This window comes from Sinocyclocheilus grahami, unplaced genomic scaffold, assembly GCF_001515645.1.
Source record: "Sinocyclocheilus grahami isolate Dianchi unplaced genomic scaffold, SAMN03320097.WGS_v1.1 scaffold707.1, whole genome shotgun sequence".
NCBI classification, from domain to species: Eukaryota; Metazoa; Chordata; class Actinopteri; order Cypriniformes; family Cyprinidae; genus Sinocyclocheilus; species Sinocyclocheilus grahami.
In genome coordinates, this window is record NW_015505886.1 from 366,683 (window position 1) to 391,200 (window position 24,518).

The following is a 24,518-nucleotide window of genomic DNA, read 5'->3' on the forward strand; positions in this document are numbered from 1 at the left end:
AAAGTGCACTTTTATTTGTTTTAAACCTAGCCAAAAAGACTGTCAAACACAGTAGACTTTAATTATATCTATTTATTGTGAAATTACGAAATTTTGACAGCGCAAAGTTGAAGTATTTCCTCAGCAACCAGCACGGATCAGCTCTAGGCATGACGAAGCAGATATCGGCCTCTTTTGGAAGACCAAACAAAGTAGTTTCGCTTTCACAACGAATCACACAGTGCCTTCACGACATGGCGGCAGCGTCAACAATACTACAGCGAGAATAAAAGTTAGGCATTCTTTCTTTGCGTGAACATTTGGGCGGCGTCATGCCAATCTTCCCACATAGCGACATAGATATGTGGGGGCGTGTTAGAACGAGCCGTTTTAGGTAGGCGTGGCTGACTCTTAACTTTTATAAAGAATATCTCTTTGGATTTGAGACTTTAGTCTTTGCAACTTTACAGATCTTCTTTATGCACCAAGAGCTTGAAACACTCCAAAGAGAAAGGAAAAATTGAAATCGCATCATATGACCCCTTTAATATACAAACCTAGAAGTCAAATGCATGAATAATACGTTGTTTATATTTGAGTTTAAACCATAGACTGTATAAAAACAGGTTTAAACGAATGTCTATGAAAGATTGTAAAGCATTTTCAGTAACAACGTTTGGATTTGAATCAAAATAATGGATAAATGTTGTGTTTGTGGTAAGCAGCCGCGGATCACTAGCGGACTGCGAACGCGTCCTGTGTCAAGTTTATTTGTACAGCGCTTTTCACGATACAAATCATTGCAAAGCAACTTTACAGCAAATTAAGTTTCTACAATATTTAGTGGTAGCTTATCAGTGGTGACTGTCAGTTAATGTACATATGGCAGAAATGTATGGAAAAATCAATTAGACGTAATAAAACGTCTTAAATAAAAAATTTTGTGTGAAAGCAAAATAAGTCTGTGCTGCTTGGGTAACGCATACGCACTGCAGACGGAGCATGTGTGAAACAGACATAAGGCTAAAATGATCAACAAAATGTTTGCATGGGGTCTTTACATTAAGTGGTTGAAAAACTGCATGAATTGTAGAGAACTGTGAAGTGAAGGATTAAACTTTAATTATTACAAACTTCATAATTTATTTATTTTTTTTAAGTGAAAACTTGGCACACGACCGCTGCGTAATGTATCAGAAGGCGCGCTCCAAAAGCGAACGCACATGAAACGCGCGAGCGAACCGCTGCCTCATACAACTTCACTCACAATCGAACGCTAACTTTCCCTTTCCTGAAATTTCGTGCCCGGTCTGCACAAACCCCGCTTTCTTCCGTTTTCCATGTCATTTCCTGTAATAAAAAGATGGTGGTCATAGCAGAGAGAAGCAGCTGACTGTGGTACAAACATTTGGAGATGATAAACTTTGCATCGCCCGGGACTAGTGAAATCCCCCCGGGCCGTTGCGTCACCGCCGCGTTTCTCGGAGCGGCCGAAGGCGAGGCGCGCCACGGCTGAAGAAGACCACCAAAGACCCCGCGACGCACTGCGTATATTCTATAGACGGTGAGTTACACTCACTAGCCAATGTGGCCAATGAAAATGGCTTCCGAAAGCGTTAGGCAAATTGCCAGTTGCCTTGCAGCAGCTAAACGGAGGCAGAGCGTGCCAGAAGCACTGCGTACCGTCATTGTCATCGCCCGCGCTTGAGCTTATGTGCTACTTTTACCTCACAATGTTTAGAAGAACACAACTTTGCAGCAGTTTTGTCTTTCTACGGAGCATTGTTGCCCTATTCGTTTCCCTGCTGTCGTCTCTCTCACAGCTCGGGTAGTTTGTGAGTGACGGCCGGCTCGACCAATCAGAGCGCTGCTCTCTGACTGAAATATTTTGGAAGTAAATTCTGGATCGGAAACGTCAGCAGAACGGAGTCAGGGGTTTCTTGCGGTCACTTTCCGTGTTTGCGGAGGGTGCTGTGTGGTTGTCGCGTTTTGTATGTTTTTTATGAAAGCAGCTCAAAGTTTGTAGCCATATAAATCTATAAAAGCATGTCAAATTGAAAATGGTATGACAATGTAAAGCCAGCATGACTTCACTGTGCCTCACTGTAAAGGATAGTTAACACACAACAGGCATACACTTTTTCCCGTAATATAAGGATTTTGGGTTAAGAAATTATATACAGTAGGGTTCAAAGTTTGAGATCACTAGCACATTTTGTTTTTATATATATTTTTATTACAAAATATAGTATGAGTATAACAATGTGTAAAAAGTTGAACTCCTTAATTTCTGAATGTCTTACAATTTTGTATGTCATTAAAAATGGACACCGCAAACCTGATGCTCATGTTATCCAGCAAAGAATCATCTAACAAGAATCTTGTGCTTCAATGGTAAAAAGGAGTTAATATGGTTAATGTCAGAAATGGCAACCTGCAAAATGTTCAATATTTCTTCTTCATTCTTCATAATGTTTTTCTTTTTCTCTACATTTTTCAAAACTTCAAAGGCTTAATTAACTTAATTTTATTTTTATTGAGTGTATGTTTTAGGTGCTATGATTGATCCCTGTTTCTTCTCTGTTTTTCATTTTGGTAACTCTTTATTTTAAGGACCAGTTCTCGCTATTAACTAGCTTGCATATTACTACTAGCATATTGGCGGTTAATTAGAACTTATAAAGTACATATTAATGCCATTTTGCATGACCATATTTTAGATCCATTAATCCTAGCACATACCTAAACTTAACAACTACCTTACTAACTATTAATAAGCAGAACATTTGTTTGAGTTTATTTACTATTTAATTTATTATTTTTAAAATGTTTATTGAGGCAAAAGTCATAGTCAATAGTTAGTTAATAGTGAGAATTAGAACTTAAAATAAAAATACCTTAGAAGAAACCTTAAAATAAAGTGTGAACTTCATTTTAAATTATGTTTTAGCTGTTTTGATGCTCTCTTTATAACATCTCTTAAATCTCCTGTTTTAACAGTATTTATATCCCCCTATTTTACTTTAGTTTTAATATGTTGAAGTGAAACGAGGCACACAGGAGTCTCTCCTTCCTGCCCAGATGGCAGATGCCTGTGCTGTTCCAGAGCATTCCTCCATGGAAGTTGAGGCCGAATGCAGCACCAGGTCAGCTTTACAAAGTGTTTACAATAGCAAACATTTAAAGAGCAATCCCTGTGCATAAAAAAAATTGTAGTAATAAGCAGTTTTTCTACATATTTACCAGTGCCTCAAATGAGAAGTCAGTTGAAGAGCCAAACAAAAAACTAAAAGTTGACCATGAGCATTCAACCAGTTTTTGGTGTAAGTATCATTTACTTTAACTTGAAATAAAAGTGTTGTGTATATCACTGGAAATTTCATCTCAAATTATATATATATATATATATATACAGTGCCCTCCATAAGTATTGGCACAGTAAAGACAAAATTGCTCTGTTTGCTGTGGAGTCAAGAAATCTGTAAATATGATTAAAAGATGTATATGAGACAAAACTACAGAATGTCACATTTTATAATTGGGTGATTCAACACATAGATGTTTTACCAGATAAGAAGATCAGCACTTTTAGAGTTTCATCCCCCTAAATGATGTGAGCATAAGTATTGGAACAGTTGCCTCACAGGTCTTTCTAAGTGATCAGCTGTGTCCTGTTGCATTAATTCTTCAGATATTAAAGCAGGGAATGTGTCGTATCAGTTATATCCATTGCTTCTGCATTCTAAGTCTTGCATTCGATGATGACACACACAAACCAGGATGAAGACGAGGGAGCTGACTTTGAGAGAAAAGCAAGCAATTTGGATGCTAAAAGAACAGAGGAAGTCAATTAGAGCTATAGCAAAAACAAAGGGCATGGAGAAATCAAGAGTTTGAAAACCACCGGCAACCAACAACGATCTGATCAGCTGAGAAAAAAACCACAGTAGTTGATGACAGACAAATCATAAAAGTTGTGGAAATACGTCTGTAAAATCACCAACAACCTCCAGAAAGCTGGGGTGATGTTCTGACAATCTACTGTCTGCAGGAGGCTTTGACACAGACTTACAGAGGCTACAGCAAGATGCAAACCTCTGACCAGCACCAAACATAGAAAGGCAAGATTAGAGTTTGCAAAAAAGCAGAAAGATGAGTTAGCAGAGTTTTGGAACTGAGTTTTATGGACAGATGAGACAAAGATGAACCTTTTTCTAAGTGATGGGAAAGCAAAAGTGTGGAGAACTGCAGATGATCCTAAGCATTCAGCCTCATCTGTAAAGCATGGTGGAGGTTGTGTCATGGCATGGGCATGTACGGCTGTCTCTGGAACAGGCCCTCTCAGCTTTAATGATGACTTAATGTGTGATGACAGTAGCAGAATGAATTTGGAAGGGTACAAAACCATCTTGGCTATAATATTTAAGAAAATGTCACCAAACTAACCAGAAAGTGCTTCATAGTGCATCAGGACGATGACCCAAAACACCCTGCCAGTTCAGTCAAGGAGTTTATCAGGGCAAAGAAATGGAAAGTCTTAGATTGCCCAAGTCCATCTCCAGATTTAAATTCTATTGAACATGAATTTCACCAGCTGAAGAGGAGACTAAAGGCAGAAACTCCCCAAAACAAGCAACAGTTGAAATTGTCTGCATTAAAGGCTGGGAAAAGCATTTCAAAGGATGAGACCAAGAGTCTAGTGATGTCTACGGGTCGCAGACTCACTGCACTGATTGCACACAAGGGATCTGCAACAAAATAATAGCTTTTAAACTTTTATATCGGCCTTAAGTTCAACTGTCCAATACTTATGGTCACATCAGGTAGTGGGATGAACTCTAAAAGTGCTGTCCTTTTTATTTGGTAAAACATGTGTGTGTTGAAACAGCTAATAATAAAAAGTGACATTCTGTAGTTTTGTCTCATATTCATATTTTAATCATATTTGCAAATGTCTTGACTCCACAGCAAACAAAGCAATTTTGTCTTTACTGTTCCAATACTTATGGAGGGCACACATAATTATATTATATATTATATATTTACTGATTGCTTATTTAATATAACATGTACAGTCTGTGAAGAGTGCAAGAAGTATTTCTTGGAGGAGTGCCCTACCCATGGGCCACCTGTTTTTGTGCCAGACACCCCTGTGGCATCAGGGGTGCCCAATCGGGCAGCTCTCACTGTACCCTCAGGCATTGAGATCCACCGAGATGGTGATAAGGTGGATGTCTGCTGCATGGATGAAAACATACCAAAGGGTGCGCTGTTTGGTCCTTATCAAGGCCAAATAATGGCCTCTGATAAACCCTCAGGGCCATACTCTTGGATGGTAGGTTATGCTGTAAGTTTAAACACCATTTAGCATAGTTGTATGTATTCGTAATTATTTTTAATGCAGGTACAAACTAGATTTTAATTTCAAATGTTTATTACAGATTGTTGATAAGGACAACAAATATAAATTCATTGATGGGAGTGATGAAACTACATCTAACTGGATGAGGTAACACCATGTTATTGAGATGACATCCACTTTAATTGTTCTTTTCCTTTTCTTTGTGCTATTTTATTGTACTGATCTTGTGTGGAAAAAGTTGTTGTTTTAGTCAATATGGTTATATTGATATAATTGTTCACAATGCTAATTTTATTTATTCCTCTCAGGTTTATTTTGATTTCTTCTGATGAGAGTAAAAATAATCTTAGTGCATTTCAACATGGCGAAGAAATCTACTTCCGAGTGTGTCAGAGACTGACGGTGGGCGAGAAACTCTGTGTGTGGTACAGCAGCGAGTACATGAGGCGACTGCAGAGTATGTCTCGGGACAGCATTGACCGCAATCTGGACACAGGTGAGACACCCCTCGCTGGTGCTTGTGCCAAAAAAATGTTAATAAATTGAACGGTTTTGAAATGGGTCAAAAGTTAAGGAATCTCCAAAGACATTTTAAGGGGCTGCTAATACAAACACTGCAGGGCTGAATCCAGATGTGGAGACTCTTGAACTGGAATAATAATATATTCTTATAAAATCCTAACAGGACTTTTTAAAATTTGCATCAATTTAAACCAAAACAATTTTCTAAATTAATAATAGTTGGTTCGTTTAGTATAAAAGACATTTATGTGAAGATATTTGGTTTACTGGATTAGATCTATTGTTGAACACTAAACAAGACTGATACTCACAACAAGATTTGACTAAAATTTAAACAGTATGAACTATAATTAAAGTAGTTCAGCCAAAGATTAGCACTACATACTTGTCCCCATGTTGTTCCAAACTAATTGTTCTGTGAAATACATAAAGGCGCATTTTTAAAGAATTCTTCTGGTCTTTCAATAACCATTAATGCAGTCTGGAAGTTCCAAGCTTCAAAGGGGGTCCAAAGGCATCATTAAAAAATTATAAATGTGATAAATATAATGTGCGCTATATTTTATAAGTCTTCTGAAAGCTTTCTATGAGCAACAGACCAAAATGTAACTTATTTCATATTGAACATTTTTGATCAACAAAAAAGTACCCAGAAGAGATGTTCCAAGCCTTCAATGGTGTAACAGGTAAGTGAAATGGGATTTATATAATTTTTTTCACTTGTCTTGCTTTAGCCATCATACTTTTTTATAATCAAATGTATTATTGACCACAGTTTTTTAAAATGCTGATAGTGTTACATACATTAACCATAACACTATTGTATTGCAGGAGTGAAATTAGAAGAACAAGAGGAGCCCAAAGGTCCAGTGTTGAGATCTGCAATGCACGGTAGACGGACCCCAAGTAAGCATGGAAGTGATGAGGCAGAAAACCAGCCCCAGGCCAAGAAAAAGAAGATTGACCTCATTTTCAAAGATGTCCTGGAAGCATCCCTGGAGGCTAATCAAAGTCAGAACAACCCCCTGAACAGCACCTTGTCTTTTCAAAGAGCAAGAACAAATGTCAGCCAGGTTTTCAGCCAGCCTGACACAGAGTGTAAAGAGTCTGTCTTCACCTCTGGATTGGCTTCCATGGAACACCACGAGAGTGGGTTTGATGCAAAATGCATTAAAATGGAAGAAACCGAAGAAGAGGTGACTCTGACCAGCGAAGGACCATCAACATCTTTTTGCCCAAACTGTGTAAAGTTAAAACGACGAATCCGTGAGCTGGAGGCAGAACTGCTCCATCTCAGAGAACAGGGGCATGCTGAAATTAAGCCTTTACCACTATCTGAGCCACTTCCTAGTGAGGACCTCAAAGGTAGGTTTGCACCTGGGATGGAACGCTACCATGGATGAGAGCCTTTCAGCAGTAAATATTAATGATTTATTTTTAAACATATGGCTATATAGACAGTTTTGTCTCGTAGTCAGTTACTGTTGACATTCTTTTGTTGTTTTTGTTGTGTGATTGCCAAATTTGTTGAAATGTTTCAAATGGAAGTGCACTCTTAATTAAAAGTTTTAATAAAATAATTAAGGAGTGTTTTCTTTTTGGAGCCTGCAATTAAAGTTGGTTTGTGGAATTAAGAATGTTTGAATTTATTCGTACTTGAAAATGATTTGTATTAGTGTATTAGTTGATGTAGAACTTGAGATATCGTGAACTTTATTGAGAAGGCGTGCTTACAATAGGTATAAAAACTCTGAAACCTTCATTCATGCCAAAACTTAACAGTAAATAACGGAGTTTAATCTTGCTTTGTGTTGGTTTTCAGTTTAATTTTGTGCTCTGTTTACTCATTTGTTGTAGATGCCATGACGCCTATCCCAGCGGCGCTTGAGGAGGATGACCAGGATGTTGATTCTGCTGATGAATCCATTCCTACTGACCTCGTGGTAGCTACAGATGAGTCTGCAAAACTCTCTGTGGGCTCAGGTCGTCGGATTCGTCGCTTCAAACAGGAGTGGCTAAAGAAGTTCTGGTTTCTCCGTTATTCGCCCACACTTAATGAGATGTGGTGCCACGTGTGCCGACAATACACCGTGCAGTCCTCCCGCACCTCTGCTTTCATTATCGGTTCCAAGCAATTCAAAATCCACACCATTAAACTTCACAGCCAAAGCAATCTGCATAAGAAGTGTTTGCAGCTTTACAAACTTCGCATGCACCCAGATAAGACAGAGGACATGTGTCGTAATATGATGACTCTCTTCAACGCTGCCTACCATCTAGCTTTGGAAGGAAGGCCATTTTCTGATCTGCGACCCTTGGCGGAGCTCCTCAAGAAGTGCGACCTCAAAGTAGTAGATCAGTACATGAATGAAAATGACTGTCAGATTCTCATCCAACACATTGCCCGAGCATTCAAAGAGGATTTGGCCGAGAAGATTCGCCTTTCGCCCTTTCTAAGTATCATCATGGATGGACAGAACGATGAACTCTTGGCTGACACTGTTGCCGTTTATGTCCAGTTCACCACCACCGATGGACTTCCTGCCACAGAGTTCCTTTCCCTACAAAGGCTTTGCGGAGGCAATGTGGAAGGCTACCTCCAGGCTGTGGATCGTGCCTTTGGTGTCCTTGGTCTAAGACTCCAGGACAAGCTGGTTGTTGGCTTGGGAATAGATGGCTCAAACCTCTCCTCTAGTCTGAGGGCAAAAATTTACATAGCCATACGAAAGACAATCCCTTGGGTGTTGTGTCTGCCTGTGATGATCCATCGTCCCCATTTAGAGGTTCTGGATGCCATCAGCGGGAAGGAACTCTCTTGCTTGGAGGATTTGGAAAACAACTTGAAGCAACTGCTGAGCTTCTACCGGTATTCTCCACGTATGATGGCTGAGTTGAGGACGACAGCACCAACTTTGTCTGAGGAAACTGAATTTCTTGGGGATATAAGGGCCGTCCGTTGGATCATAGGGGAACCCAATGTTCTCAATGCCCTAATCAAGGACTATCTGGAGGTGGTTGCTCACTTGAAGAGCATAAGCAGCCAAACCCAGAGAGGCGATGCTGCTGCCATTGCTCTGTCTCTTCTACAGTTCCTGTTGGATTATCAGTCGGTGAAGCTGATCTACTTTCTGTTGGACATCATTGCTGTCTTTTCACGACTTGCTTTCATCTTTCAGGGGGACTATCTGTTGCCGTCACAGGTGGATGCAAAAATGGAGGATGCTATTAATGAAATTGGTCAATTGGTGGACTCCCCAGGGGAGTACCTACAGGAGTTTGAGGACAACTTTCGGGAGAGTTTCAATGGCGTGGACCTCAAGAACTTGCGGGTTGCTGAGTCCAAGTTTCAGTCCATTCGAGAGAAGATCTGTCAGCGAAGTCAAGGCATCCTGGCCCAACGTTTTGATCCACGCAGTCGCACAGTGGTCCAGGCTTGTAAGATCCTTGACCTGGCTTCGTGGCCTCTTAACAGGGATGATCTTGGTGCATATGGAGAAGAGGAGATCCTTGTAATTTTTGACCACCTGGAGACTATTCCGTCATCTGGCCGTGGACTCTCTCAAGAAAGAATAGATGCCCGAGGAAGCCTTGTAGTTGAATGGAGGGATCTAAAAGCTGATTATTGTAGTGTGAATGGTTTTAAAGAAGTAGTCAATCACATCTTCAGATACAAGCAACGTTTTCCTCTTCTCAATCACATCCTGCAGGTTGCCAGGGTCTTGCCAACGTCATCAACATGCTGCGACAAGGCAAGATGCTCGTTGCAAAAAGTGCGCCGAAATAGCCGTTCCAGACTGACTCTGGATCAGATCAACGATCTGCTCACCTTGGCCGTTAACGGACCACCTATCGGGAGCTTTGACGGAAAGCGAGCATTGGACAGCTGGTTTGAAGAGAAATCCGGGAACAGCTATTCGCTCTCAGCAGAAGTGCTGAGCAGAATGTCCACCACCGAACAAAAGTCTGTGTTGCACAATATGGATATGAATGCAGAGTATTATCCAGATATTTGACTGATCGGCGCCAATTACTCAGCCAACATGATTCCAAAAAGCCATCTCATTGGAAAAGGGCTGATCGGGACTATAATGTGATTGGCCAAGTAGTTTGACACTGGCCCTGCTGCTAAAATGGCCTAGATCAGAGTCTTCTCTAAGAGTCGGTATGAATGCCTTTGCAGGTCGCGGGCACATGAAACACTTTAAAATGTTCATGTAAATGGTTGTGATGTGTTGATATGTGTTTTTGTCCAAAGAGATACTATTTTCAAGTCGTGAGGATTGTTGCCTTTAGGTGAATGTTCGACTGAGCACCATTTCATCAGACATTGGTGAGTGAAGCCTCATACAGTCTTTTTTTAATCTCTGAAAATGTCACCTTGCAAAAACCGATTCAACTATACGTTCTGGAAAAAGAGTTTTATTATTATATCTGCAATATAATTTGAGCAATCATTCTGTATTTGTATGTAGATTTGTGTGTATGAAAATGATAGAACAAAAAGTGCTTCATTTTTATAGCATGTTCTTATGCTGGTTATCGCTGATTGGAATGGAAATAGCCACTATTTTGCCATGCATTATATTCCTAACATAATCTTTAGTTAACCATTACTCTTAAGTTTACATGTTAATCTTGGTTTGATAACATGTTGGTGTGCCATAATACTTTATGCAGTCGGGCACCTGTAATGTGCAGTTTACACCCAGTCTGATTAAAAGATTTCCAATATATAGCCTAAATATGCAGGGTTTGAATGCCTTACCAATAGAAAAAAGATTTCTCGGTTCTTTTAGCATGTGCTGGTGCTTGATTCCTGGTACATGTTTATATGTACTGCTACCGGCAGCCATGTCAGACCCCCCTTACGAGCCAATTTAAATTATATCATAGTTAAATTTTCATGTTTGAAGCGATTTTACTCTGATGCCACATCAAAGCAACAAATATGCGTTTACTTATTAATGTTGCTTAGAGGCGGTCTAAATAGTCAGATGTTTACTAAAAATGTTATGATTAATGATGAACAGAAAATACTTCAGTAATAATACCACAAAATTGCATCACTGTCTGTCTCAGCAATACTTTTCATCCAGTACAAATGCTTGTGCATGACTTCACCACTAGTAGGCCACAATGTACGACAGTTTACCTTTGGATTAAATTTTAGTGTCTGAAAGAATAGCACTATTTAAATCAAAGTCATACAAGAATAATTGTTATATTTTTGATTGTGTTATTATGTGCATTTGTGTATTTTAGCAGTGCATGTGTTATGGTTAGCACCATATATTTTTCCATATATTTTAACTTGTTATTTTTGCCATACCTTGCCACTAAATTCCATCAATTATACATGTGCAATATACATTTTACACTTAAATTGTACATTCTTAAATACAAACAAGTCTAATAATTAATAATAATGTTCCTTGAAGCAAAACTGTGGAATTTAGAGGCTTCCAACATGACTGAGCATGTTTTACAAGATGTGTATGGATTCACCCTTTTTTATTAATTTCATAATCTTGTTCTAAAAATTTAGATATTTTTCAATCATAACTATTTTTAAAAATAGTTTCTCAAGATCAAAAAAGGGGTGACCAGTAGAGATTTATTGATAATTATAAGGCATTTATAATAGTAATATTTTCAATGTTGCAGTTGAAATTTAGCATGTTAATTTTATTCATACAATTGTTAAAGCATCATTATTATCAGTTTAGAAAATATTGTAATCTGTGGTATATCTCAATTTATCAATTTTAAATGCAGTAATATTGAAAAGTATTGATTGTTCTCACTGTATACATCTGTGCAAAATCAAAAAAAAGAGCAGTTAAATGCAGTCTTCTCTAAAGTTACGTTAACCTTTAACTTTCCACATGTACAGGGAAGGCCTTCCATGTGCTGCAATGTTTTACATTAATCAAACTGAAATGGCTTGTCTTTATTTTAAAAATAGATTTAGATTTTGCACGTCTGAAAATTTTGCATGTGTTTAAAGCTTCAGAAAGCTTGTATTTTATGGAAAGAATTATTTCAATAAATTCTTTTTTTTAATTCTGTTTTAACAAATGTCAATTTTAAATAGAGACATTTCAAAAAGAGTGTTCTACGCAAAGGATTATTCTCATTTAATTGGTCGAGCTATTATGTTTCAAAGTAGTTAGCTATGTTCATATTTTCATGTCATAACTCATTTGGAGTAGCAATAGAATTGTGTTAAGGATTAATAAGTGAGCTGCCAAAAATCGAATCTTTTCTTATATGTATGTGAATGCTTTTGAATGTTAGACATCGAGTGAGTCTTTTCATATTGTGTTGGGAGGTATACGCCGTAGCTGTGTCAAAGAAAACATTTGCTCATCTTCAATGGTGAATTCTCATAAAATGAGCCAAAGTCAAGCCTGAGCTTATTTAGTTAAGGCTTTAATATGTATTTTCCTTTAATCAAATACTATGTGTACCAAATGTAAATGTTATGTCTAGATTCATAATTTTGTATTTTCTTGATTTACTTGTCATGTAAACACAATAATGTGCATTGTCCTTATGAATTATTATGAAATGTTTTTCAATGTTTTTATTTGGGAGACACCAGGTCTAAGGCCTAAGGAACAAAGTTACTTCTGATTTCAGTTTTATTTTCAAACAAAGTAAATGAATTGTAGCTCTATATTTTCATTCAGTTTCTTCTTGAAGAAAAATGTAATTTGCTTGGATTCATACACCCTTTCTTCCTGAAAACATAACACTGGAAACTCAAGAATATGAACTACATGTGAAATGTATACCTGGAGAATGTGTACATGTATTATAGAACCCCACTTAAAATGACAGCATATGGAATCTATATTCAACAAATAATGGTTCAATAAAGTTTTTTTAATGTTATTTCCTTGTCATGGTGATTTTTTTTAACTGGTTTGCTTGAAGGAATAGTTCACTCAAAAAAAAAAATTCACCCTCAGGCCATCCCAGATGAATTTGCTCTGCAGTGAATGGGTGCCGTCAGAATGAGAGTCCAAACAGCTGGTTAAAACATAAAAATGATCCACATGTAAGCTTGTAAATGGTGCTTGATCTGTGCATACTTCAGACAAGATGACTTTTCTGCAATATTATGGATAGCACTGGAAGAAATGGTTTGAAGTTTAAAACTTAAAGTTGTGTGGATTACTTGTGTATTATAGTGATGTTTTTATCAGCTGTTCGGACTCTCATTCTGACGGCACCCATTCACTGCAGAGGATCCATTGGTAAGCAAGTGATGTAATGCATTTCTTTAAATCCAGTCCAAAGAAGAAACAAACTCATCTGCTTCTTGGATGGCCGGAGTAAATTTTCAGCAGATTTTCATTTTTAGGTTAACTATTCCTTTAATCGTGTCACCATTTATAGATAAGATGACTTCAGGTTTAAAAAAAAAAAAGCCATCTTGATTGCATGTTTAAAAAACAATTTTTTTTTCCCTGATATTTGAAATTTTGTGTAATTAACTTCACAGAATAAAAACACCTGATTTGTTAACTGAAACCTAAACCACTAGTGAAATGAGTTTTAGATTAGATTAGTTAGTCACATAAACACTAAAATGCTGCACTGAATGCTACAGCCCAAACAAAGATCAAGTGGTCTTTGTTGCTTGTCTCACCACAGCTTCATTGTTCATCTGTGCCTAGATTTGGTCCTTTAAACACAGTCCCATTCCGGCACTGTGGAAAAAGCCAATCATCACGCCTTCTCCTGGATATTAGCATTCTGACATGTGATGGATGATTTTCTGCTCCCTTTGGTAACACAACAACATGAGTACTTGTGTGGGCTGCCACACAAACAACACCACTTCACTGTGTTTTAAATACCAACAAATTCATTCGCTTAACTCCGATTGTTCTGCTGTCACCGTGTACAGATTCACAGTTGTATTTCGTGCCTTTTCAGATTCAGTCTGAAATAAGGCCGGCATTGAGATGACATTTGAATTGAGTGCTTCCATGCCTGCAGAAAGGCTCTGGGAAATGTGACACAGGCCTTATTGTTTACACCAGCTGCAGCGTTGAGAAACGTAGCAGAAAGGATTGGGTTTTAATTCTCGTGGTCAGTCGTTATGCTGTACGGATAGAGAGACAATTAGATTGAACTCAAGTTCTGTTAACAGAGTCAAGATCTTTTGTTTTGAGATTCTATATAAGGTCTTTTTAAAGGCAAATTCTGAATGTGCTCTGTATTAGGTTAATATAACCCTGTTCTGGCTGTACAAGATAATCATTTAGAGAAATGCAATTGTTTTCGAGATGCATTATGATGTGTAGAAATCCAATTGAATGTTGCATGCTTTTTTTAAGCAGGAAAAACTTAACTACATTGTAACTGCGTGTTTAATCTGAATTTGTTTCTCATTTGGCAAGTAACTGTTTTCTAGTTACTTTCTGAACTCCACAGACAATCTCCACTTTTAGCATAAGAGCGGTTGCCAAAAAAATAAAAAATGCTGCCATTTGTAACTTAAATATGTGAGGCTTCCGGTGTCATTCACTTCTAGCTATTTTACTCGTACAAAAAAAGTCCATTATGCTGCTGCTTTATATTGCAAACTGGTTATCATGTTTAATTTACTCTCATAATCATAAACACACTGGTTTGTAATGCAGAGTTGTACTGTTTACTGCACGTATTATAGTTATTTACCTACAGTGGCTAATGAACCGGAAGTCACGCATGTGCAAAGTGGTCATTAATAATAATGACTTTGAAACATAATGTCTCGGTTTTGGGATCCGTTGACTCTGTCTTGGCATCTAGGAGAGACTCCATCAATGACATCATTCATGTAGGGCAAGGGTGAGGCTGGGCGAGAGCTCGAGCAGGGAAGAGGTGGCACGAGGAATGCTTTTGGACTGTTGAAACCTACAAGCTTGGACTAAGCCTGAATTTTTCGAGCAGGGTAAGTGATATTTAATATAATTCTGATGCTATTATTTTCCAACAGCTGTCATACAAGTATTGCAAAAGATATTTGAACATTTGTGCAATTAGGGTTAGTTTTGTTTTATGTATTGCAATATTTAATTTTCATATGCTCAGTATAAACAACATTTATACTTTTTATATACGTATGTATATATTGTATATACAGTACTTGTCAAAAGTTTGCAAACATTGTGATTTGTATGTTTTTTAAGTCTTTTCTGCTCACCAAGGCTGCATTTATGTGCTCAGAAATACAGGAAAACACTAATATTGTGAAACCGTATTACAATTTTGAAAACTACAATTACAGTTTAAAACTGTTTTCCAAGTGAATATATTGTCAACTGTATTTTTCTCCTGTGATGCAAAGCTGAATTGTCAGCATCATTACTGCAGTCTTCAGTGTCACGTGATCCTTCAGAAATCATTCATTTTCATTAATATTCTGATTTGCTTTTTTTTATTTGAGTTTACTGTTGTTCATTATCAGTCTCTTAGGTCTGGAAGGTTTTCTCATAATGAAGTGCTCTCTTGGACTTTTTCTATTGGTCTGTTGTGTGACTCTTAGCTTAGGTAAGTTAATGCACATAACTGTTGGCTTAGTTTTGTGTGGCTTTGGTCATGACCTGCTTTTTATTTGAAACAGGCGTTAAGCATTATGGAATCCGATTCTCCTCTGCAGGCTCGTCTCTTCAATGCTACAAGTGTGAGGATTACACCGGGGGACGATGCGCAGTGCAGCAAGTTTGTTCTTATGAGGACGCATGTTTATATCTTCACGAGAAAGGTCTGTGGATGAAGTTTTAGTATGCAGTGGTACAGATCCTCCTGAGAGGCTTTTACATTTTTATTTATTTGAATAGTTTAGTGTTTGGCTCATGTATACATTTTAAAACACAATTATTGTTTCAATTTTATTTGTATTATATTATATTATCAAACATCTGCAAACAAGTGACACTAGACATTTTATAAGAATTAACATGACTTTTCTGAACCACTGTTGAAATAACTACTAACCAATGATGTTGAGTAGTGTTGTGTAAGTTACTAAGTATAGTGACTTTTTTAAAACTAATCACAACTATACTTCACGAGAAAGGTCTGTGGATGAAGTTTTAGTATGCAGTGGTACAGATCCTCCTGAGAGGCTTTTACATTTTTATTTATTTGAATAGTTTAGTGTTTGGCTCATGTATACATTTTAAAACACAATTATTGTTTCAATTTTATTTGTATTATATTATCAAACATCTGCAAACAAGTGACACTAGACATTTTATAAGAATTAACATGACTTTTCTGAACCACTGTTGAAATAACTACTAACCAATGATGTTGAGTAGTGTTGTGTAAGTTACTAAGTATAGTGACTTTTTTAAAACTAATCACAACTATACTATATATATTACTAATTACTAAATATATTACTATACTATATACATGTCCATCAAAACAGTTTCTTTTAAATAAAAAGATCAAATAACTCTCTTAAAGTGTAAGTTTTCAGTTTAAGTTTTAGTGTTTTAGAGATAGAATTGTCTATACGACAGCCGTCAGATTTCTTGGTAATGAAATCAAACTGAAATGTTTAAAAGGAAATGAAAATTAAGAAATGCTCCAGAACAAATAAATAATAATAAAATGATTCTTTACAGCTATTTATTATTTCTTTTATTTTCTAAGAATACAATTAAAGTTACAATAACCTCCAACTTGTCTTAAATCCCCAAAAGGTACGATGTTTAATGGATTTATTGTTGATGTGATTTGTAGTGGATGTATGAATTCAGTTCACACAACTAGTACATTTGAATTTTTTATAGTATAGTATATATAGTATTTTATTTCTATTTTATAAGTAAGTTGATCATTTAACTTGAAAAATATTCTTCTTTTAAAATAACATTAATTTCATTAATATAATACCATTTGCTTTGTTATCTTTTGTTTTTGTTTTTTCTAATGCAATGGCATTCATACTTTAAGTGACTTATTTTTTTAAATATTCTATTCTATTCACTAACTAACAGTTCTCATTTTCTAGGTGGGAAGACCATTCGCCGGTGCATTCGTTACACTGACTGTGATAACTCTCGTCTGTCCCAGAAGTTTCCGTCGATATCAGAATATACTTACAGGTGCTGCAACACCGACCTGTGTAACAGCGGACCAGCGAGCGCAGCAAGCACATGGATCTTATCTCTGCTGGCAGTGCTCACCGGCCTCTGGTCCTGCTGCATCACTGCATGATTTCTCACTAGTGTCCTCGAAAGCTATTTCTTGCCATACCCTTTATGGATATCTATATATTTACAATGTACCATTATTTGTGATTTTTTTGGTTTTAACTAACCTAACATTTATCAGATAGCACTGTTTGTTGTAAACAAGTTTTATTCTAATACCATTGTTTTCTGACTTTTTCTTTTTTATTTAAATGAATACAATTTTATTTTGGCTGATATTTAAAAAGAATGCAGCAAAATGTTTGGAATTTTCATAAATTACCTTTGTATGTAGTACCTTATAAATAACTAATTAAAAATAAACCTTGATTTTCTGAATTTGTACATTTTAAAAACAGGTGCTTTTGAGGTTGCGTTACCCTTTACCATCTTAAATGTCCAATTTCAAACCACCTGCACTGCTTCAAGTGTCCATTCAGCACCGCGGACAGCTCCACATCCACTAGCCATTTAAATGCAGCACCTAACATCAATATAGCACTACAATGGCTAAAAAAGGAGGAACATATTCAGTGAGTGGATTTGAAAGCAGCCGATTTTAAAATCTCCACCATCTGAACGCAGATGGAACCGCTTCACTCGCTGCAAAGTCTCTAAAAATAAAGTCTGCCCAGCTGTTGACCCCTAATCCTGTGACATAACATGCTGTTTTCTGAACAAAGTAAAGAAAATTTCAGGAATTCCTTCAGTTAGATATATAAAATGTCATGTACTTTATTAAATATGTGAAAAATGAACCCACTGATATGTAAACAGGAATGCATTCTCTAATGGTCACATTTAAATAGGACACAGACATGAAAGAATGTGTTTTAGGAGTTCAGGTCCTCTAGTTCACAACACATAATTGCACAAGGTAAACACAATATGTTAACACTTACAAACTAAACAACCATGATAGCCACGTTAAAGGGATAGTCCGCCCAAAAATTACAATTTTGCCATTATTTACTCATCATCATGTCATTTCAAACTTGTATGACTTTCTTTCTGCTGTGGAATGTGGAAGATATTTTGAAGAATGTTTGTAACAAAATGGTTTCAGTTTCCATTGACTTCCATTGCATGAATAAAAAAAATACAATATAAGTAAAAAAGAACCAATACAGTTTGGCTACCAGCATTCTTCAAAATATCTTTGAGTGTGTGTATTGTAACAAAATGGTTTCAGTTTCCATTGACTTCCATTGCATGAATAAAAAAAATACAATATAAGTAAAAAAGAACCAATACGGTTTGGCTACCAGCATTCTTCAAAATATCTTTGAGTGTGTGTATGTGTGTGTGTGTGTGTTCCACAGAAGACATACAGGTTTGGAATGACACGAGTGTGAGTAAATGATACTCATTGACTTGCATTGTATTTTTTATCTATATAATGGTAGTCAATGGAACTGAAACGGTTTAGTTACCAAATATCTTCTTTTAAAGAATGTTGGTAACTAAACAGTCTTGGTTCCCACTGAATTACATAGAAGTCAAATTCCATGGAATTCAAAGGGAATCAAACCTTTTTGGTTACTAACATTCTTCAAAATATTTTCTTTTACATTCTGAAGAAGAATGAAGGTCAGGTCATACAGGTTTGGAACTAATCTAAAAATCAAAACTATCCCTGTTAGTCACTTAAACACATAGCATCTCATAAAACAAGATGAGAACACAAAAAGGCAAAGAACTGGAATATTTTTAAAAGGGTTATGGTATCAAAACCCAACATACAGCTGCCACATGTTTGCTTCAACAGCGGCAGTAATACATTTTAATTGAGGTATATGCCATATTTAATTTGACGTGAATAAAAACAAAGCTGTGGCGGATAGAAACACATTCTGTTAAATAGTTTGTGCAGTGTAAAGGTTTTTGGTCATGTTTAATTTCACAACTTGAAAGTTGAGTGTATTGACTAAACTTCTATCCACCACAGCCTGCTTTTAATTCTCACTGAACACATTATGGCATCTACCCTAACTATGGTCCATATCTTGACCAGTACTGCCAAGATACCACATTTTCTGTTAAAACAATCCTAAAATTCATTATATTGCTGGCAATAGGTAATCGTAAACAATGCCACAGTTGCCACAGTTTACAAAACATGTGTAGTATAAAACCTATTTGAGACTATTATTTATAATATTCTTGACTATTAAAGGGATAGTTTACCAAAAATGAAAATTCTGTCATCAATTCCTCACCCTCATCTTGTTCCAAACCCATAAGACTTTGGTTAATCTTCGAAAGACAAATGAAGATATTTAGAATAAAACCTGAAAGACTTCTGTCCATCCATTGAAAGTCCAGGTAACCAAAACCAAAAGGTTATAAAGACGGTGTAAAACAAATCCATATGGATTTAGCGGTTTAATCCAAGTCTTGTGAAGTCGTATGAGATTGGAACGACATGAGGGTGAGTAAATAATGACCGAATTTTCATTTTTGAGTGAACTAACCCTTCAAGCAAACTAGTTACAAGTAACTGCTAGGTTATTTCTACTTCCATATCTGAAAAACCAAATAAATGTTTTTGTTCTAATCGCTCATGTCCTCCATTGTTTCTTCTTCAGTCTCTCTGCCTATTTCCTCAAGTTTCACCGTTTTCTTTTGACCCTTCTTCTCCTCCTCCTTCTCTGCTGGCACGTACCAAGGCTTGGCTGCCATGTCATCGCAGGCCCTGCCACCACCCCTCCTGTACCCGCCCCGTCCCGCCCTCACAAGCCCCCAGCCCTGAGGTTTACCCTCGTGGGGTCCACTGTCTTGCACACCTCTGGTGTGGTCCAGCTCCTTAGCACTGAGAGCTGGCATGCGGACTGGGACAGTGTTTCCAAATTTGGAGTAGTCGATGGAGTAGCGCCCATCCTCCTCTGTCATAATGGAGACGAAGCGCCGACCCCACAAGATCTCCTCTGGTGTGTAGGATGTACGGGCCTGCATTGTGATGCCAGTGGTCTCAACAACACCTGGTAGAACAGAAACATCGGCTCCGTTTCAAAACATAGTGAGCTATACACGCAGCAAATTCTTTTCTGTTTAGAAATGACTGAAATGTATTGCTATTAAAATGATTACAATAAAGAGAATGCACTCCATTCACCTTCCAAAATGACAATGATCTCCAGGTCTTCGGTAGCCAGCGACTGTGCTGAGACCTCGTACAGCGGACTTCCTCTGTCAATGGTGTGACTGATTATAAGTGGAGAGACGAGGAATATGCCATTGCTTCTGAGAGGGTTTTCCACCTGGATATCGAGCTGACAAACGGGAATCACCTCACCCTCCGCAGTCACTGTCCGCCGAATCACCTGAAGAACAAACTTCAAGATTAGGGTGGAATTCAACTCAAGAAGCTCTGGACAGAAGAACTACACGCTTACAAATAAAGGTTCCAAAAGGGGGGTTTTCACAGTGATTCCATAGAAGAACCATTTAGTGATCAGTTCTGAAGAACATTTCAAAAATTTAAAGAACCTTCTGTCCAATGGAAGAGTTCCATTGATGTTAAAAGTTCTTCATGAAACCATAGATGCCAATAAAGAACCTTTGTTTTTCAGAGAGTTGAAGATATTTGTCACCTGCAGCTGTATGGTGGCCGAGATGATCATGCTCTTTCTTAGATCCCCGACACGGAACATGAACGTTGGTCGGCCGTTCCGCGGTGCAACGACTGCGTTACGCGAGAAGATGAGGGTTTCTGCTCTCCGGTTGGCTTGAGCTGTCTTCATGAATACACAGCCCAGCATGATGGCGTTGATGATCAAGCCCAGAATGTTCTGGATAATGAGGACTATGATGGCCAGGGGACATTCCTCCGTCACCATTCGTCCTCCGAAACCAATAGTCACCTGATATTACAGAAATGATTGATATTACAGGTTCAAAGAGCTCAGCCATTTGGTTCTCAATGAGTCGACAATTGGATTAAAATCCTTCCAGATTGCTCCTTACCTGCACCTCAATGGAGAACAGAAAGGCAGACGTGAAGGAGTGAATGGAAGTGACACACGGCACAGGTCCGGGCTCGTTGTGATCTTGAGGCTCCAGATCGCCGTGAGCGAACGCTAAGAGCCACCACACCATGGCAAAGAGCATCCAGGAGCAGAGGAATGCCGAAGTGAAGATGAGCAGGGAATGCTGCCATTTCAGGTCCACCATAGTGGTGAAAACATCTTGGAGGAACCGGCCCTGGGAAGCAACAGAATCAATAAAGTGTATTGCATCTGTTGCCTAATAAATACATTATACTACAATATGTGAGTGAATTTAAACATTTGCTTGGACCAGAGTTCATCTGTGCAATGCACCTGCTCTCGTATATTCTTGTGGGCAACATTACAAGACCCGCTCTTGGTGATGAAACGTGCCCGCTGTGACTTTGGCCGGATGTGACTGGGTTGTGTGGCATCCTCTGCGAGTCGTGTCAAAAGGAAACCATCAGGCAAAAGGCCTTTGCGGGCCAACATTATGACAATCTGTGGCTGATCAGTGCTCCACACTACAAAAAGAACAAAAGAAACGCATATATGAATTAAATTAATTAATTTTAAATGCAAAAATACATTAGCACTAAGGGGTTGTCTCTATAACACTTTGTTTAATTACAAATAAATATCACAGAATTATTTAGGCCTCTATTTAAGATAAATGTATTTTAATTACATGTATAGATTTCCATCAAGTTGAATTTCAGTTTCAACAAACTAATAAACTTAACGTGATGCATATTTGTCGATCGTACACAAATGAAACAAGAATGAGATTTATGTATAGAACTAATAAATAGAACTAAAAAACAAATAATCGTATAGTATATTATATTTTATATTAAATTATAGCATTTAAATAAGTTTAATTGAAACACTTGCTAGAATTTTAGAAATGTTTGTTCCTCTTTTGTTTGGTACATCATTTCAATTAAACTAGCACATTAAAAAGCAAATTTTTCCATTTTATGCAGTGCATTGTATTCGTAAGATCGTACATTATGGATTCTGCGGACAGTTGTGGTTGTGATCATTCAGCACAAGCACTGAAATATCACAAACATCAATATTAAAACACTTATAAATCACCATCGTAAACCCCGCTTTATGTTCTTTTATATCTGGGTGGAAATGTATCTACTTCAAATATAGTGCAATAGAAAATATATTTAATTTAAGGTACAAAATGCACACGCGCAGTTATACATGCAAAAATGATCAAATTGAATTATTCGTCCATTATTGCATTTTGCGATTCGTCGTTATGATGACCACCATAACCAAGGTTATGCATTACAAAATAAAGATGCTTACCAGCACAACACTGACACGCGCTGTTTATTTCATATCAATGTCGTTTAAAAATAAAAATAATAAATAATAATATAAACCGATTTTTTTTTTTAAAGCAACCGCAAGCAGATGTCTGGCTGGAAGCTTATGCAATCAGACGGAGTCCTTATGATAGAAAAATGAAAGACTGGCGGATAAACATATCCCAGAATCCTCAGCGACTGCTGCCCGCTGATCAGCGGTTCGCTTCGAGACAAATGTGCGCTGTTTTACAGCTGGCAACACTTTTACTGAACGTCTATGTGTTCGCTTTTGTTTAAGAAGTCATTTACAGTTCAAACGAATAGTCTTTATTGGTATTCGGCGTGTTTTAGAGTGTCTTTCGGGGTTGTTAGCCGATTAGCTCTTTAAAGATGGCTGATCCGTGGAATCGAGGTAAGTGACACGTAGCAGTTTTCTTATAATATAAAGTCATATTTTCATTTCAGCTATTTTATTAGTATATCCACGTAATATTTCAATATTACGGTCTAAAAAAAATAACATTTATCGTTGATGTTGCTAGTGCACGTAAACTCGAAAACGAAAGTGTCCAGATATGAAATCATGTTGTGTACTTTGTCACAAAAAAAGTTTAATAGCAGTGAATTTTGTGTAATTGACAGGACATGGTGCTGTGGATGACATGCTGGATGCTGATAACAGGCTGATGGCAGAAAATCTGGCCAGTAAAGTCTCTAGACTCAAATCTGTAAGACTTCTATATAGAATGTGATTAAAAAATGGTCATTTTGTTGCATTTAGATGTTATCGGTCTCATTCACAGCTGGCGTATGACATTGACAAAGAGGCTGAGGAACAGAACACCTACTTGGATGGCATGGTTGGTTTTTTTGAAACTGTTGTATGTTATATTTGCGGTGTTGGAACATGGGTGTAACTCATCATGTGTTTAACATCCTTGTTTACTCAGGACTCCAATTTTCTCAGTGCAACTGGCCTGTTGACTGGAAGCGTGAAGAGGTTTTCCACAATGGTACGATCCGGCCGAGACAACAGAAAGATCTTGTGTTACATGTCCATCGGTTTGGTTGTGGTCTTCTTCCTGCTGTACTATCTAGTGTCACGGCTCCAGAACTAATGGGACGTTTGCTAGTATTTTAGAACAGTTTCTCAGTTCTATGAGAATATTTGGGATGCTCTGTTTGGTCCTCTCATGAGGAGATTACAGTGACGTGTACAGCAGATGTCTTTCCGTTAATAAAAAGAGGAATGACTGTGGCGTGAGGATGATTTATCACATTTTCCTTTATTTAAGCACACCCTTTGTTTACACTCTCAAAAGTGGTCTGTTCAGTGTATATTTTTATTCATAATGGAAAGAAACATGCCATGGACCAATATTTGCTGTTTTATTTCAAATGAATTAAAAGCATATATATTTTTTATTTCCATGCTTTATATTTTTAACATTGTAGATTATGTAAGAAAATGAAATGAACAATTTTTTGATAATTATGTACATTAAAATGATTGAAATGCAAATGCTTCTGTTGGGATTTTGCTTGTCTATCCAGTCTGGATAAACAGTGTGCTTACATGATGTTCATTTAAAACTGTTTTAGATAAATCTGATGCACAAAATCATAGCATAACATTTATTTTAGTAAATGAAAGTACTTATTTTTTTACTATAATCTCCTGCCATGTTTCCTGTCATCTGATTGATATTTAATAATTTTCTAGAAAGTAAAGGTAGTATAATTTTAGTATAATTCTTACATTTTCAGGTCATGGTTCACGTGTCCTTTTGATGTGAAGTCTTTAATTACTTTTTAAAATAAATGTCATACTCAACTCCATACTTAAAAAAAAAATATATATATATATATATATTAATGTTAAATACAACAGGTTTTTGAGGAATGTTTATTTGTACATTTGCACGTATTTTGCCCCCACAATTAAAACTACAGAGTTTTGATCATAAAACAGCATTTAAATATAATCTTACTAAGACACTAAAACAACTGATATTTATATGCATTTTATGTAAGCTTAAGCAGTCTGCTATTTTTGTTATAAAAATCTCATTGATTTACATTACAGAATCATACTTTCTCACTTTATCATGATATATGGGCCATAAAGGTTATA

At 37.0% G+C, this 24,518-nt stretch overlaps 4 protein-coding genes across 7 annotated transcripts; 3 read left to right on the top strand and 1 right to left on the bottom strand.

The window, feature by feature from the left end:
- The first annotated feature begins 1,164 nt into the window (after positions 1-1,164).
- Positions 1,165-12,741, top strand: LOC107559987 (zinc finger protein 862-like). Of its 3 annotated transcripts, none has more exons than XM_016244021.1 (8): positions 1,165-1,543; positions 3,007-3,125; positions 3,226-3,302; positions 5,055-5,326; positions 5,421-5,488; positions 5,650-5,837; positions 6,695-7,228; positions 7,721-12,741. In XM_016244021.1, the coding sequence occupies exons 2-8, from the start codon at positions 3,061-3,063 to the stop codon at positions 9,874-9,876; spliced, it is 3,360 nt and encodes a 1,119-aa protein (XP_016099507.1). In that variant the 5' UTR covers positions 1,165-1,543; positions 3,007-3,060; the 3' UTR covers positions 9,877-12,741. The 3 variants fall into 3 exon arrangements, with proteins under 3 accessions (XP_016099507.1, XP_016099508.1, XP_016099509.1); XM_016244022.1 differs by having other exon boundaries at positions 5,055-5,314; XM_016244023.1 differs by lacking the exon at positions 6,695-7,228.
- A 1,971-nt stretch (positions 12,742-14,712) lies between these two features.
- cd59b (CD59 molecule (CD59 blood group) b) lies at positions 14,713-17,462 on the top strand. Of its 2 annotated transcripts, none has more exons than XM_016244034.1 (4): positions 14,713-14,813; positions 15,309-15,412; positions 15,486-15,626; positions 16,887-17,462. In XM_016244034.1, the coding sequence occupies exons 2-4, from the start codon at positions 15,358-15,360 to the stop codon at positions 17,090-17,092; spliced, it is 402 nt and encodes a 133-aa protein (XP_016099520.1). In that variant the 5' UTR covers positions 14,713-14,813; positions 15,309-15,357; the 3' UTR covers positions 17,093-17,462. The 2 variants fall into 2 exon arrangements, with proteins under 2 accessions (XP_016099520.1, XP_016099519.1); XM_016244033.1 differs by having other exon boundaries at positions 14,714-14,813; positions 15,330-15,412.
- Positions 17,463-19,505: 2,043 nt separating this feature from the next.
- Positions 19,506-22,514, bottom strand: LOC107559992 (ATP-sensitive inward rectifier potassium channel 11-like). Its single transcript, XM_016244035.1, has 6 exons — positions 22,383-22,514; positions 21,390-21,580; positions 21,034-21,270; positions 20,661-20,930; positions 20,183-20,390; positions 19,506-20,048 (listed from the first exon to the last, which is right to left on the bottom strand). Exons 2-6 carry the CDS (start codon positions 21,546-21,548, stop codon positions 19,621-19,623), a joined length of 1,302 nt encoding a protein of 433 aa, XP_016099521.1. The 5' UTR covers positions 21,549-21,580; positions 22,383-22,514; the 3' UTR covers positions 19,506-19,620.
- A 41-nt stretch (positions 22,515-22,555) lies between these two features.
- bet1l (Bet1 golgi vesicular membrane trafficking protein-like) lies at positions 22,556-23,810 on the top strand. The gene is made up of 4 exons (XM_016244036.1): positions 22,556-22,796; positions 23,027-23,112; positions 23,188-23,244; positions 23,335-23,810. Exons 1-4 carry the CDS (start codon positions 22,775-22,777, stop codon positions 23,500-23,502), a joined length of 333 nt encoding a protein of 110 aa, XP_016099522.1. The 5' UTR covers positions 22,556-22,774; the 3' UTR covers positions 23,503-23,810.
- Positions 23,811-24,518: the final 708 nt, after the last annotated feature.